General features: G+C 34.9%; 1 protein-coding gene and 1 pseudogene across 1 annotated transcript in view; one reads left to right on the forward strand and one right to left on the reverse strand.

The window, feature by feature from the left end:
• ADAMTS20 (ADAM metallopeptidase with thrombospondin type 1 motif 20) overlaps nt 1–16,383 on the forward strand; it is a 194,318-nt gene that overhangs the window by 17,867 nt on the left and 160,068 nt on the right. The window contains exon 3 of the mRNA XM_070454544.1: nt 2,304–2,466. Coding sequence (XP_070310645.1) covers nt 2,304–2,466 — 163 coding nt within the window. The remainder of the gene's footprint in view (nt 1–2,303; nt 2,467–16,383) is intronic.
• On the reverse strand, nt 11,458–12,412 carry LOC110137934 (nicotinamide/nicotinic acid mononucleotide adenylyltransferase 1 pseudogene; annotated as a pseudogene).

Here is a 16,383-nt window from a genome sequence, read left to right on the forward strand (position 1 = left end):
GTTATCTAGAACAGGTGATACTGGGCATCCTTGTATTCCTGAGCTAAATGGGAGTGCCTTGAGTATATCTTTGTTATTCATGATACTGTCTTTGGGCTCTGATAGAATTTATCTTGTTTAGGGAGCATCTGTCTATTTATATTTTATTGATGTTTTTAAAATCAAGAATGTTGACTTTTTTCAAAACGCTTGTGATTTTTTTTCACATTTGTGTAAGTGGCTATGATGAATTAAGATTTCCAATGTTGAACCATAGTTATATTCTTATGATAAACTCCATCTGGTCATTTTCCCATGTTACTGACTTTTGTTTGCTTATATAATTTAGGATTTTTAGCTTGATAGTCATATGTGAGCTTGTCCTATATTTGTTTTGGCTTTTTTTTGTAGTTGTTTTGATTTTGTGCTGTCTTACTAGGTTTTACCATGTGTTTACACTATTCATAAAAATAACTAGTGTTTTTTTTTCATATTTTGAAACAGTGAAAATAACATTGGAATTATCTGCTCTTGCTAGGTTTGGTGGGATTCCTCTATGAAATTATCAAGGCCAGGAGTTTCTATGATGTAACTCTGATACCTTTTTCTGTTGTTTGGTAGTAAAGAGGTTTGTTGGATTTTTACCATTTCTGAAGTCATTTTGGTGAATAATATTTTCCCAGAAAATCATCTCTGTCTTAAATTCTTCCTCTCACTGTCTGTTTTTCTGCTTTCCTTAGGCACTGACATCATGTAATCTTTCTCTTCCAGCTGCTGTACCATCACTGTCACCGTAATTTAGGTTTTGTTACCTCCCTTCTGGGCTATAGCTTCTACCTTATAAATTCTAGTATTTTAACACACAGTGTCACTAGACTAAATTTTATTGCCTACAGTATTATTCATTCCTTTAATATATATTATCCAATATGCTATGTGGCAGGCATGACAGGCATGCAGAGAAGATAGACAAAGCTCTACTCTCATGGACTTATATTTTGGTGGATGGTGTCAGACAAGTAACACCTATAAATAAAAATCTATCAGGGAGTGATAAGCATTATGAAGAAAAATAAAACTGGATAGTGGGGGTAGACATAGGAGGCTGGGTAACATTTTAATATATAGGGTCATGAGTGTTGAGCAGGGACCTGAAATAAGTCATAGAGGGAGCCAGCTGGGAAAAGTGCTTGAGGCAGGTTTAGTAAGTCATAGGTCCTGAGCTAGGAGAATACTTGTCATGTTTAAAGAATAGCAAAGACATCAGGAATGGAGCTTGAGAGTGAGCCAAGGTGGAAGAGCAGAAGATGAAGTCAGAGCTCTTGGTTGTCTGTGTGTTTGGAGGCATGGGGTGGTGGGAAGGAGTGGGCAGATCGTGCAGGACATTGTAGACCATGATAAGGAATTTGGATCTTACTGAGTGGTTTGAAAAGTTGTAATACTTTTTTTTTTGTTTTTATTCTTTTTTGAGAACAACATGATCTCAACTAAAGACAAATTATTGTGGCTCCTCTGTAGAGATGGTAGAGGGCTATTGATTTAGTTCAGGAAGGAGATAAAGTTAGATTAGTTCATGGATATAGTGGTAAAATTTGGGAGAAGTGGTTAATTATATCTTGAAGGTTGAGCCATTTGGATTTGCAGATGAATTGAATGTGAGATTTGAGAGAGAGTCATCCTTCATTTTTCTTTAAGGACTTTTGTCTGAAGCAATCTGAATAATACTGTTGCCATTTACTGAAAGAGGGAGCATTGAAGAATAGCAGGTTTGGACAGAAAATAAAGAGTTTGGCTTTGGACATGCTGAGGTTGAGAATGCTACTGTTGATCTAAGTGGAGATGTCAAAAAGCAAGTTGGATATTGCATTCTGGAGTTCAGGAGACAGGTCTTTGTGAAAACTCTTCAATGACTCTCAACTTCTCACAATTTTAAATTGCTAGCATCACACTCAAGATCTTTTATCTGACCCTAGCCTTCCTTTTAAGTCTTGTCTCACACTATTACCCTACACAGACCAAGCCAAACAGGCTTTCTCACTTCTAGAATGTGCTAAGCTTTTGGCCATTTTGATGTTGCCTATGCTATTCTTTATAGTTGGAATGCCTGTCATTTCAACTCTGTTTATTGGAATATTATTCATTCTCTGTGACTTATACATAAGAAGAAGACGTGAGCCAGGAAAGGAAACATTATGTTCAGCTGATGACTTTAGCGAATGAACTCCTGGCTATCTTGTTCTGTGTCCTCATTTTAACCTGTGGGACAGCACACTTTTTCTACTTAGTGACAGAAGAAAATTCATTTTTATTTTCTTTATTTCCAGATGGGAACATTTAAAGCACATGATGGTGAATATTTCTTAGAACCTATAATGAAGGCAGATGGGAGTGAACATGAAGATGATCATAACAAGCCACATCTTATATACAGACAGGAATTAAAGAGAAACTATTTTTTGCAGTCTCACAAGCCTTGTGATGTTTCAGGTAAACTGTGAAGTAAAACTCTTTATGGTATAATTGCAATATTATTTTTATCTTTTTTAGTTTAGAATTTGTGTGTTTTCTTTACATTTTGATGTATGTGATATTTTAAACAAATTTTCTTGACCTGAGGGATCCATTAGAAATTATCTATAGGCAGTTTTGTTGTACATTAAGTTTACATTCAAAAAAGTATTCAGTAGAGTTGGTCATTGAAAAACATGAGGGTTACTGATCCCTTGCCCAGTTGAAAATTCATGTATAACTTTTCAGTTAATGCTCCTTACATGCAGCTCCACATCATGGATTCAACCAATCATAAATTGCATAGTACTGTAGTATGTATTTAGTGAGAAAAACTCACATAAAAGTGGACCTGTGCAATTCTAACCTGTGTTCAGAGTCCACTGTATTTGAGATTTGTAACAAAGAATCAGAAATTTTTTACTTTAATCTGTTAGTGACAGTAGTATGATTTTTCTCAGCAGAATTTAAATGATTGAAAAATCTGAACCTTAGTAACAATAACATGTTGCTCAACTTTACATACTTTTAAATTTGTATAAAGGAAATATTTCAGATAGTTTTCTGGGACTTTTTTGCTCAGCATTGTTTCTAAGGGTTGTCCATGTTGGTACATGTAGCAGCTGTTCGTTTTCATTGCAGGGTATGTATCACAGTTCACATATCCATCTTCTTGTCAATGAGCTTATGGATTATTTGCAGTTTTTTGCTACTATAAAAAAATGTTGCTGTGAAAATTCTCATCCTCATCTCCTGTGTTTGAGTCCATCCAGAGTATACACATTGATACTAGATAATTCTAAATTATTTTGCAAAGTGTTTTTTTAATCAATTTTTATTTCCAGCAATATGTGAGAGAAGTATGTTCCTCTTTTTTTCCTGTAAAATTCAAACTAATGAAGATTATTCATGGTTTAGAATTTAGGAATTGATGATTTCTATAAAATGTAAGTCTGTTGCTAGTAGAATACTTGTATATTGCACAGAAGTTGTATTAAGAGCTGTGTCCTTATAATATACATGGATCTTCCTCATATCATTTTATGTCACTCTATGAAGAATGGTGAAAAGCACCTGCACTTACCATCAAAGTATAAAATCTAGACAAGAATGGGATTAGAAAGGATTTATTTGAGATTGTAGGTGTCCGTGAACTATGGTTCCAAACACTGCAATGCCATCTGTTTTGGGATATAATGATATGTAGGCCTTTGAAGGTTTTCCCTGGGAATGCACTTCTTAACCTTTGCTATTATATGAGTGCCGTTTTGGAATGGTTCTCACTGTGTCTAAGGCCGTGTTTTAAATCTATTGACATAATAGATGCCTTTCTTATGCTTTTAATATGAGCATAAGGGTTTCATTTTTATGGCTTCAAAGAAAACACAAATGGGTACAGCTCCACAATAGAATTCTACGGAAGGCAGCTTATGCTTGTTCTGATCCACCATTCACGAGCAGCTTGTTTAATGAATTGTTTAGCTTCTTAAGAAGAAAGCCACCAAGTAGACACTCTGAATGCATAAATGTTTCACATAATGATATGCAGGGTTTTGCATTCACAATCTGTTCATTATCAGAAAGAGAATGGTTCAAGAAAAGCCAGGCCCTTTTGTTTAAAAAATTAAAAAAAAAAACAAAACACTTGTACTAAATTAGATTTATTATAAAAACTACAAATAACAAGCAAATAGAAAGCTATGAGTTTTAGTTTTCTTTTAATCACGATATATTTTCCCAAAACATTTATCTACTAAAATGCTAAAGTAGTATCATTCTTTTCAGTTCTTAAATTACCTACATTTTTAGGTATAATTAACATACATATTTTTAATCACTAAAAAGGCAATCATTTAATGGCCTAAATAATTAGCTGCTAATCATCATCCTGTTAGTAAAATGGAGAGTTGTAAATGTCATCAGTAAAATGTTATCAAAGGTTTTTTTCTTCGTCCCCAGTTCACACACTGCTGTTCTGTAATACTTTCAGGATCTTATATATTCTAAAGGTGAACCCTCATTGAGGGGAATTCTTCAGGTAGGTAGGCCTAAAGCTTTAACTTATGAGCTGAAAGAATTAATTGGAAAAGAAAAAGTCGTTTTTTCCCATATTTCTATTGATTTAAGTTTATTTAAAATTCTAAAATGCTATAATTCATAGTCACTTCAGTCTTGATGGATTAAATTGTTTTTTACATCAGATTTCATCATGTGGCCATATGAGTTATGTTTGGTAGCTGAACTTTAGCCATTGTGGATGCCAGGTTCCAGGTAGATATCAGACATATTAGAAGTAAAATCCAGTGGAAATGGCAAAATAAGCTCATAAAACCCATGAGATGAACAGAACAAATAACCACGCAGTAACAAAATTAAAACTCAAGGAGGAGGGAAACCCTGAAAAGATTGATAGGATTGAAAACAACCCTCTGGATTCTGTTAAGTGTGGTTCTGCCATTACTTACTCTTCAAGGCAGATCAGAGCTGGTCTGTGTTCCTTGGGAGGCTGGGTGAGCCTTATTCCCATTCTGCCATCCTGCTCTGCCTGCCTGTCTCTTCTCAGAGTCCTTTTCTTTCTTACCTTTCTTCCTATTTCTCTTCTTGCTTGTTATTGCTTTCCCATCTTCTAAGTTAAACATTTTTTAAAAGTGCACTTCTTGGCCACCACTTTATGCCACTTCTTATATAGTCTATGTGATTTTCTTTGTATTTCTCTAATTTTTAGCTACTAATTTAAATGATACAGAACTTAAAATGTGTTCATCTTCAGCTTGTCCTAAGAAGAAATCTCAGGGTTACAACTGCTGGATGCCAGTGTTTTCTTGGATGTCCCAGGGCATCTTAAATTCAATATATCTGAATGCAAAGTTACTCTTTCCCATCTCCCTTTTTACCCGCACTCCCAAAAAGAAGCCTGCATGTTTTTGGTGTTCAAATTTTTGTTGAAATTAAACGTATGCTATATGTTGCAAACTTAACAAGTATTACTTTTTAAAGTCCTGTTCAGAAATAAAATAAAATAAAGTCCTGTTCAGTTAACTAGAAAAGATTGATTTCTATTTGAATAACAGATTATTTGCCTCAATCTTCAGGTTTTCTTTTTTGATTTGTTAATCAGCATTCTAAAGTTAAAAAGTAGTTTATTTGCTTAAGCGGCTATTCTTCATCTTATTGTACTAGCAATGTTCTTAAGTTCAATTTCATCCCAAGAAAAGAAAAATCCCAAACTGTAAAATTTGACCAACCTATTAAGATTTTGAGACTGTGAATGATATAGAATAAAAGATATATATATATATCTTGTTGTTGTTTAGTCACTCAGTCATGTCTGACTTTTTGTGACCCTATGGACTGTAGCCCGCCAGGCTCCTGTGTCCATGGGATTTCCCAGGCAAGAATACTGGAGTGGGTTGCTATTTCCTTCTCCAGGGGATCTTCCCAACCCGGGGATCAAACCTGGGTTTTCTACATTGGCAGGCGGATTCTTTACTGCTAAGCTGCCGGGGAAGCCCATGTATATATATATATATATATGGATCTATACTTTTCAAAGCACTCTTATAGTCATGTGTCACTGTTCCTTAGAGTAATTCTGAGCTGTAGTCATCTTTGGCTCATGCATGTTTTCTGGGAGGGGAAGACCTAGTGGTGCTGTGACAATTATTTGGTCTATGCATATAGCATTATTTTATTAGCTGACCTATTTTGCCAATTGTGTGTTCTGCTTGCTATAATAGTGAAATGTGCGTGTATTAAATAATTCATTCCAAAGAGAAGGATCAGTCTGCCATTTTTGATACTTACTTTGTCATTATTATGCCTGTGGCAGTTCCTAGAACTTTAAAGTCCTATTTTATTTGCGAAGTCTTATATTATCTGGTTTTACTTGTGATGAAGTTAATGATTCCCATTGGGTGAATTGTGTTTTAAATGGGATATGAAGAAGGGAGCCCACATGCTGGGAACCAGAGGATATGTTTATCCAGTCTGACAGGTGCATTTTGAAAATATGTATCATGGAAAGTCACTGTGATCCTTCATATTTTAACTGTAGTAACAACAGTTCTTTCCAGGAAGGGCTACCTGAAGACTACCCACTCTTCAAAATTTAACAGTTTTTAAAAATCTTCTTTCCTCTGTATTGGGATGATATATTTCATACTCTGTCTTTAAACTGGAGAATGTTTTGCTGGTAGGAATAATGATCCATTCTTCTAGTTTTGAAGCATGGTCTTTTTCTTGATGTTGTCTTTGTACTAACTTGGGAATTGATGGGGAGAATTGTGCTTCTCGAGGTATAAAAGAAACGATCATAATTATAACCCCTAATTAAAGAGTAAACTACACCTGTGTCTTAAATATAATAGTGCCAAACCACTTCTTATGTTTCTGTTGAAGATTTGCTTGTCTCCCGCTGTAAAATTGCAGCTTTTTTTGTTGCTAGGCATTCTGATGTCAACTTGCTCTGGTTCATGTGTTCATCAAATCTCTATTGAGGTGAGACTGAAATTCTTAATCCTTCTTTGAAATGCACTGTGCGTCTGTGTCTCTCTTCCACCTCCATTAAGAACTTTCTGTCTTTGTTTTAGATTGGTACACTTCCTGTTTTGAAATTTCTTTTGTAGTGTTCTTAGTCACTTTGCAACTTGGTTAAGTTTCTATGTGTTTTAACTTGATGGTAATACAAGCCTCACCATTAGAATTGAATCCGTCTCCATTTACCCTTTATTGTAGCAGTACTTGTTCTTCAGTGCTCTGTCTCCACCATATATTTCCTTTGGCTTCTTTCATACTCTTAGCTACTTGTTCTTTAAAGAAATTTCTCCTTAATGTTTTCTCTGCAGTGAGCGGTGTCTCCTCATATTTTTAAAAAAATCCCTTTGCTCTAAATATAAGTTTATTTAGATATTTAAGATGCTCTTCACTTATAGAGATAAAAATGTGAATGGGGTTATTAGTTTTTAGCTCTTTTACTAACTGTATCTTAGTATAGTTTCTTACTCTACTAAAAGTTACTATTCATTTTAATTGTAATTAGCATCTTACTTATTCTCCTATGGTTAATGTACCTGCTCATGATTTTGTCAGATTAAGATCATGGACTTTTGAATTTCTGGTTCTGTAATATCTCATGATTTAGAGGTTGTTCTATTTATTCTGCACATAATTAACACTATCTTGTATTGTTTTAAAATTTCTTATGTGTTCCGTTATCCTATATCTCAGTTTTAAGATTCTTTGTTTATGCTCCTTAAACTAAAAGGGTGTATTTTATTTCATATTTTATATTCCTCACAGCAATAATACTATGTTATGCTTATAATACATGCCATGTAAACAGTTGAGAAATTGTTAGTACTAAAATAACTGTACTGCTTACAGATAGGTATGGAAGATGAGATTCATTTAGAAGATAATTTGGGGCATCATAGAAAGAGAGTCTAACTCAGATATGAAAGTTGTAGAAGCTTACTTGAGAAAATAACTTGTTATCTGACACCCAGAAGAAGAGTAGGGATTAGACAGGGAGAGGGTGAGAAGTATTTCATACAGAAGCAGGATGACCTAATACTGGGGAGATAAACAAGGGAAAGCTCATGAAGGTCAGTATAACTGGATTAGGAGTTTGGGTTTTACCTCAACACTGATCCCATAGATATTGAAAGTCATCTCCTCAAGTAGGTCAAACAAAGATCCTGATAATGGGGTCTGATTATGTTGTTTGGCCTGACTTGGTCTGAATTAATTGCTGTTATTGGGAGACAGAGATGTAATCAGCCACGTCACTCTGCTGGTAGGGTCAGGTGAGTGTAACTGGAACTATTGACTAAATGAATAGATGGGGATAGATACCCAAAGAGAAATTGGGGACTGTTGTGAGAAGTTAAGTGAATAAATGCTGGAGAGGGGAAACTGTGCAGAAACACAAGATGGGCAGTTATAATATTGGTGTTATAAAAATTGAGCACTGGCAAAAGAAACTGCCAACAACTGATAAATATAGAATGAAGATAATATTTCTGACATTAAAAGATTAGTAGCTGAACTTTGTGTTGAAATATACAGAATGAGTAGAGGACTGAGGCATTAATAACTAAAATACAAGCTATGGTGCAAGTAAGAGAACTAGGAATTTTGTTCTTAGTGTAACACTGTCCAGAATTTTCAGTCAATTCATTTTTTTCTGCTGTCATGGTATTCAATACTTTTGCATACATGCTAGCAAATTTGCATTTCATGACCAGCTCTCAGTTTTTTATTTTGGTGATGGAGAGAATGCAGATAGAAAGACCAAGATGATATTCAGGTTATGACTTTTAAATTTGTGCCACAAGAAAATGGAAGAAATTTCTGAATTCTTTCTCCTTTACTATAGTAGTACATTCACTACTAGCCCTAGGGGACTCCATTTATAGCATTCAGCATGAAGGAGAAAATATATGATGTAGGGTCAATAAATAAAAAGCCTGTCCATCTTGTGGTGTGCTAGAAGAGTGAAGAAGGGATGCAAGAAGAGTCCAGTGGTGAAATGCGTGTGCAGTTTTCCCCTGCTCCATATTCTGGGGTGAGCTTGAATTGAATAAGTGGAGAAACGAGCTGACTGCTCAGAGGAGACTGGTTCTTGTTCTACATCAGTAACTCTGGAGGATGAGGTCTCAATTTGACCCTAACATGGATTTGTTTATTCATTTGTTCATTCATTTATAATATATATATTTGATCACCTCCTTCACTGATGCTACAGAGGTGCTGAGGCTGTATAACCCATTCCATGACCAGCCTTATAAGTACAGTTGCTGTGAGCAGGGTGAGAGGGTAGAAGGAGATTAAGTAAACATGGTGGTGGGAGACTAGATCCTAGATGTAGGTGAATCCAGGTTGTGGGACCTGGAGATTATACAAGGAGGAGCTTCTTTAAGAAAAACAATAAGTAAATTATGAGTACAAAAGCTTCTAGGTTTCCCTCAAGGTCTTTGAAAGGGACTTTGTAAGTGAGAGATTGAAAGTTAAGCTATTTTAGATTCATGATGAACCCGCCTCAACACGTAGGACATTGTAAGACCCAATAATGGCTTTGCTATAACTTCAACATTGGCAGCCACTGTAGGATTTTGAATGTAGGAGTGACCTGATCAGCCTGTTTTTAAAAGATATCACTTAGATTGTTGTAAGGAATGCTGCAAAGCCAGCAGGAGAGCAGAAGCAAGGAAAGTTAAGAGGATATTGCAGTAATCATGTTGATAAATGATGTCTTGAATTGGGGCAATAGCCATGAAGGTAGCCATGTACACAGATACTGTGTACATCTTAATTGTCAAGCTAATAGGTGAAGTGAAGGTGGGGGTTGAGAGTAAAAATTGAAACATATTATTTATAAGTTTATTTTTGTTTTTCCTGAACAAATGGAAGGATAGAATTGACATTTACCAAGATGGGGAAGTCTGTGGAAACCGTGAATTAGAAGAGAATATCAGGAAATTAGCCTTTAGATATTTTAAATTTAAGGTGCTAATTAGGTATCCAAAAGGAGAATAGTCAGGTAGGCAATGGAATATATGAGTTGGAAGATCAGTAAGGAGTCTAAGCTTGGGATAATAATTTTGGAGTCAGACCATAAATGATGTTTTAAGATAAGTTTGTATAAAATTGCATAGGGAATGGATTAGATGCAGAAGAGAAAAAGTCCAAGGACTGAACAATGAGGCATATTGATTTTTAGCAGTTGTGGAGATGAGGAGAAAACTAAGAAGACTGAAAAGTAGGGAGATAATAAAAAAGCTGAGGAATTAGTGTCCCAATCTAAGTGATAAAAGGTTTTTCAAAGGTAAGACTAGTTGGCTAAATGGTGCTGAGAATTCAAAGAACATGAAGATTTAGAACTGATTATTGGATTTTGCAAAGTAGATATGATTGGTGACCCTAAGTATTGTGCTAATTAGAAAGGGTTCCAGAATATTTTCAGGAATAAAATTCATAAAATTAAGGTATTATGAAGGAGACTTAGATTAACTATCTTTAGGCTTTGAGAGAACTAATCTTGTCAATGGTGAAAATTTTTGTAGAAAAGGTGATACATTAAGCTTTGGAATGCAGCATAAAATAAACTATATCTTTGAAATTAAGAGCTCAATTTATCCATTTCAAACTTTGATATATTCCTTTTGTTAAAATTCAGGAATAGTGAACTTAATAAAGCTTTTGAAAGCAGTGTAAATAAGTTTATTTCATGTAAATCAATTGAGATATTTCATAGGAATTTAAAACATTTAGCATAACATTTATTTTGAGAAGTGTTCATATATGTGGATCTGTTTTAGATATAATTTTTTTCTTCCACTGGCCTGTTTATGATATTGTGCCAAGACAAGAAAAGCTAAAAGCAGTCCTAAAAATATTATAGGTCTGTTATAAGTCTTGAAATGTGGTACAACATATCCTTGATTTTATTCAAAATTTGTTCAAGATTGTTTTGACTATTCTTGATATACATATTGTTGATTTCCACAAAAGAATAAAAGGGATTTTTATTGGATTTAAATGGATTAATAGATCAGTTTGAAGCATTGACATCTTCCAGTATTATCTTCTAATCTATCCATATGACATATCCATAAAGTCCTGCTTAATTTCTCATTTAATGTCTTCTAGATTTCTTTGTAGAGGTCTTGTATATTTGGATTCTTCCTGGGTATTTAGCCAGCTTTGACACTATCGTAAATGATATAGTTAAATTTTATCTTCTAATTATTATACATAAAATGTATAAATTTATATATAACAATTTCATTTTCTAATTGTTATACATAAAAATGCAGGCAAGTTTTTATATTTATCTTGTTCTCCTTATGTATTCTGTTATCTGTTTATACTGTTGGGTTTTTTTTTTTTTTAAAGATAAACCTAACTTTAATTTACTACTAATTTTACCAAACTGTTAAACTTTATTAAAGAGGATAATAATTTCTTCCTCTAGTTACTAACACCCACATGGTTTCAAATTCCCAAAAAAGAAGTCTAAAATACCATGCTGTAGAATTTCTTATGCCTAAACTTCTGTAGTGTTTCTCTGCAAAGGAGCCAGGACCACTCCAACATTCCTCTCCTCACTCTCAGAGCTATACAGATTATGCTTTTCAATATATTCTTGGACAAGATCGGGTACCAAGTAGTGAATGCTCTGGCCCCTTCTAAGGGCTCGCCGGATCTTTGTGGAGGAGATGTCATTGGTGATCCATTCGTTCACCAGGTGAATGTTGTTCTGGTGTTTCCATAGCACATTGGATTCGTAGATGAACTTCTGAGCATCATTCCCAGCCCGAGTAATACATATGAGCCCATAGTCTCCCAGGATTTTGGTGATATCCTCACTCTTCCATAGACTGGGCACACCAAAGGACTCCAAAAAATCTGCTTTGCACAGCAGCTTCACCTTTGACACACCTTTCGTTTTTGTTTGCTCTAGGGATTTCTTTTCACTGAAATCTTGTTTTTGTTCAGCCCACTTTCTCTTCCGTCCAGGCTTTTCCAGCACAGGTGAGTTCTGCTGGAGATCACAGATACTGGCCTCCAGCTTGTCTTGATGGTGTCTTAGCACCTTGGCTGTCTCTGTCCACTCTTTCTGAAGACTTTCCCATGTATCAACTTCTACCCATTTTGAGTTCTTGGTGGCAAGTTCTGCCATGATAACTTGATGATGGGCAGAGATGAGTCCTTTCTTCTTATGTGCATCGCTGACTGGAGAAATTATGCATTTGGTTACTTTATATTTTCCTGTTCCATTCATGTTGGCCTTGGCCAGCTCAAACAGCCTGAGGTGCATGTTGGTGATAGGATTAAAGGACCCACAAGCAAGGAGAACTACTTTTGTCTTCTCTGAGTTCTCCATGCTGAGAATTTGAAGTTGTTGATCTAACTGGAAAACTCTGACACTTATTGCTTTTACAATGGAAGTTCTGTGAATCCAAAGCGTTTTGCAAAGTAGGCTATTGGAACCATTCCAACTTGTGTGTCAACAGTCTTTTCTAAGTTGAACTTGGAGCAGTGGTTTCACATACAAACTGTAACCTGAGGGTTTTGGTTCCACGGAGAGAAGCTGAAAAAATGAAGGGGCAAGACTCCTTGTCCCAAACTTGAATGTGATCTCTCTTCAGGGACAGTTGTATTTGACTCTCAAAGAGCCCAACATCTTGGAGTCATCTGTGCTAGGGGTTTTGAAAGGAATCCTGGGCTGCCTCGGCCAGAGATGGATTCTCAGGGTACTGTTGGGTTTTGTATATGAAAATATAAGACAGTTTTCTTTCTTTCTTTGAAAGATTATTTCCATATTTTATTTCTTTTCTTGCCTTATTGCACTGATGAGGGTTTCTCGAACAACGTTGAATGGAAATTGAAGTGATGAAAATTCTTGCCTCGTTACCAGTTTTGGAATGAAAGCTTTTGATGTTTTCTGATGTGCACAATGTCTACAACAAAATGTTGCAGGTCTTTCTTAGGAAGAAAAATCTATTTTTATCTGATTAAGAAAGTTCCCCTAAACTCCTGCTTCATAAATAACTTTTATTATGAATGGATATTGAATTTCATCAAAACATTTTTTCCTTCATATACCAAGGTGATCATATTTTCACCCTTTGTTCAGTTATTTGATTCTCAAATAGCAAATCTGGCTTGAGTTCTTATCAGACTAGTTTGGTAATATTTTCTTTAGAGTTTCTACATTTATGTTTATGAATGGATTTGGTTTGTAATTTTTCCCTTATTGCATAGAAAAGAGAAAGGAAGATGAAGGACTATAGAAAAGAATGATTAAAATGATGGACTATGAAATATAAGCTAGATAGTCATTTTTGTTTTATACACTTGATATTCTTTTAGAATTACTCAAAGAGTGAAGAAGTAAATAATTCAATAGATTTTTGGAGAGCAATACATGTAAAATTTTCTATGTAAAGTATTAGTTTACTAATCAGCCAGATTGTTCATTTTACAGTTTTCTTTTGGTCTTCCAACACATGACTTAACTGCAAATGCTAGTGAAGTAAATTTTAATCTTTGATCGCCAGTATTGAGTTGCGTGATGCTTTCCTCATGAAGAAGATGCAAAATTCTAATTATTTGCAATTAAAGTCTAATTCAGAATTGCAGCATTCAAAAGCAGCGATGTCAAAAGACATCAAGACATGAGACTGTCTACTTTCACACTGAGTACAAACGTTGGAGAAAATTGCACAAGGATGGGCCAGGTTCTTGGCTAGTCCCAGCTGGTGTTCCATTCTTTGTGAGGATTATTACTGGTAGAGTGAGAGCTGGGCCAGTGGTCAGGTCAGCGACAGACATCTGTTTCATGTGGAGAGCATCCAGATCTCTGGACCTCCCCCACGGAGGCTTCTTCCTTGGGCTTTTCTTCCTTGGAAGAGAGCCAGAAAACTGAAGAGAAAAACTCCCTTCCCACTCTAATCTGATCTGCAGTCTGCAACTTCTTTTGCCTAAATACAAATGTACCTAGATATAAAATAACTTCCTTGTGTACAATTGACAAAAATATTCTTTTAGAAAGTGGTAATTTGTTAAATTTTGAAGTGTAGCATAAAATAAACAAAATACCTGCTTGCAAATAAGAATTCGATCTATCAGTGATTTCAGAGTTTGATTTTTTTCCCCCACTTCTGTCAGCAACTAAAATAACGGGACTTAATAAAAGCCTTTACAAAAGCAATGTAAATACAAATTTAGTCTATAATAAAGATGTTAATTACTGTTAAGATATTGCATAAAGTTTTAATTTTTAACATTTTATGTTCATTTAATGATTGTCTTTTAATTAGTTCTCTAAGTTTTTCACTGTTATATTTACTTTGGGAAATACCTTTAATATTTCTTAAAAAATTTTTTTTCAGCAAATATTGAAGTTTCAAAGAATATTTCATATAAGAAGTCTATTTTCAGCCAAAGCTGTTTCAGGAATTTTAGAGTCAGGAAGAGTACATATATAGTTTAAGAAATTAATTGCAATGACTACAGTAACATTGGAATAAAGAATAAGTTAAAGTATATCATTGCATTGCATTTGATATTTTTATGAGTTATAACTTTATTTTCCAAAAAATCCGATACATAAATCATAGTTAATAACACTACAGGAAGTATAAGATTTTAAAGAGTTACTTAGTAATAGTGTGGAAAAATAGTATATCAGTTCAGGGATAGAGAAAATAGGATGTGTGTGCATGCTCAGTTGTTTCCGACTCTCTGCAACCCTTGGAGTGTAGCTTGCCTGGCTCCTCTGTCCATGGGATTTTCTAGGCAAGAATACTGCAGTGGGTTGCCATTTCCTCCTCCAGGGGATCTTCCCAGACACAGGGATCAAATGGGCATCTCCTGAATTGAGGGTGGATTCTTTACTGCTGAGCTATCAGGGAAGACCCAAGTAGCGTGTAATGCTTATAGATGCCTACTTAGAACTAACTTTGTACTTTGGGAGGTGTTTTAGGATGCTTAGTACTAAAAATTATCTCAAGGCAGTTCTGGAATGATTCCACATGAGGCAGATTGTCAGATAATATGGGGAAATGGAGTTCTAGGAGCAAGTCATGGAAAGTTTGAAAAGCAGAGGGAGTTGTTTTATCTACTATTAAGTAATAGTAAGTGGCTGTGGTTCAGGAGTGGCTTGCCATGAAAGCTCACCTGAAAATAGGAAGACAAGATTAATGAGGTAGAATTCTCAATTGGTGTCTATTTTAATAGTGTTATGCTATGTTCTAATTTCAGCAGTCATGCACTCTTGCAAAATAAGCTCACTACATATTAATGAGATATGTAGTGTTCAGCATGAATTCTAAACTGACTTTTCTTTAAAGAATGAAATGCCACATTTCATTTACATGTTTAGTTGCTAAGGGTATAAATTTAACTCATTGATAAGATTTTCAGCATCTTTTCAAGCAGTTATTATCAATATACAATATAACATTGTTTTATCAATGTATGTAATTGTACATCCAAACTCTTCTTATATTTGTATCATTTGGTTAGTTTGTCTTAGTCTCACTTTTCTTAGAATTTCTTAAAAGAGATAGGATTTTAAGACCTGAAAAGGCACTTCCTAAAATGTAAAGGGTAATGCAAGTGTTCCTATTCTATGGAGGTTGGGGTGCCAAAAGCTGATAGGAGACAATGGATGTGTATTCCTTTCCATTTAAAAAATCTTAAAGGTTTTGGATTTATGAGTGAATGTATGCCTGTTTTTAACTCTTGATTTATGCAGGAATCCTTAATTCAGCTTATTAGAGAAATTGTCTTGTACATCTTCAGAGCTAGCCCCAAGGGTTGACTTTTGAGAATGTAGTAGAAAGGTATTTACTCTGTAATATTTACCAGTGTACCCTTTGCCCTGTCAGAACATATAGCAGAAGGAACTAGAATTTCTTACTGTATGTAGGATTAATGGGAGTAATTTGGGGGTTTCCAGTGCCCCCTTTTTTTTTCTCCCTGAGGGCCACTAAAGTAAAAAGTAAAGTAAAAGATCAAGCTAAACCCCTTTATATCAGAATTTTAGCTCAACTTTATGGTTCTGTAATGCAAAGAAGACAAGACCCCATATTTTCATGCACATGACTAACTCCTCTTTTAATTTTGTAGGAGGCAGGATTTTCCATTATAACCCTAATTACTAAATTCTTAACATTCTGCATGTATTACCCACACATGACCTTTAAAAGGGTCATGTGATGTGGAATTCAGATGTAATAATTGATATTGAGAAAATATGAATTCATCTCTTTGTTATGCCACTTATTTTTGGTGGCTGTTGAAATTTTATGTAACTAGTGTCACATGTCTCTGTTTTAAAAAGTACACCATAATAGTAGCTGATTCAGGGATGTAATGAGGACTAAT

This window comes from Odocoileus virginianus, chromosome 24 (assembly GCF_023699985.2).
Source record: "Odocoileus virginianus isolate 20LAN1187 ecotype Illinois chromosome 24, Ovbor_1.2, whole genome shotgun sequence".
Lineage (NCBI taxonomy): Eukaryota > Metazoa > Chordata > Mammalia > Artiodactyla > Cervidae > Odocoileus > Odocoileus virginianus.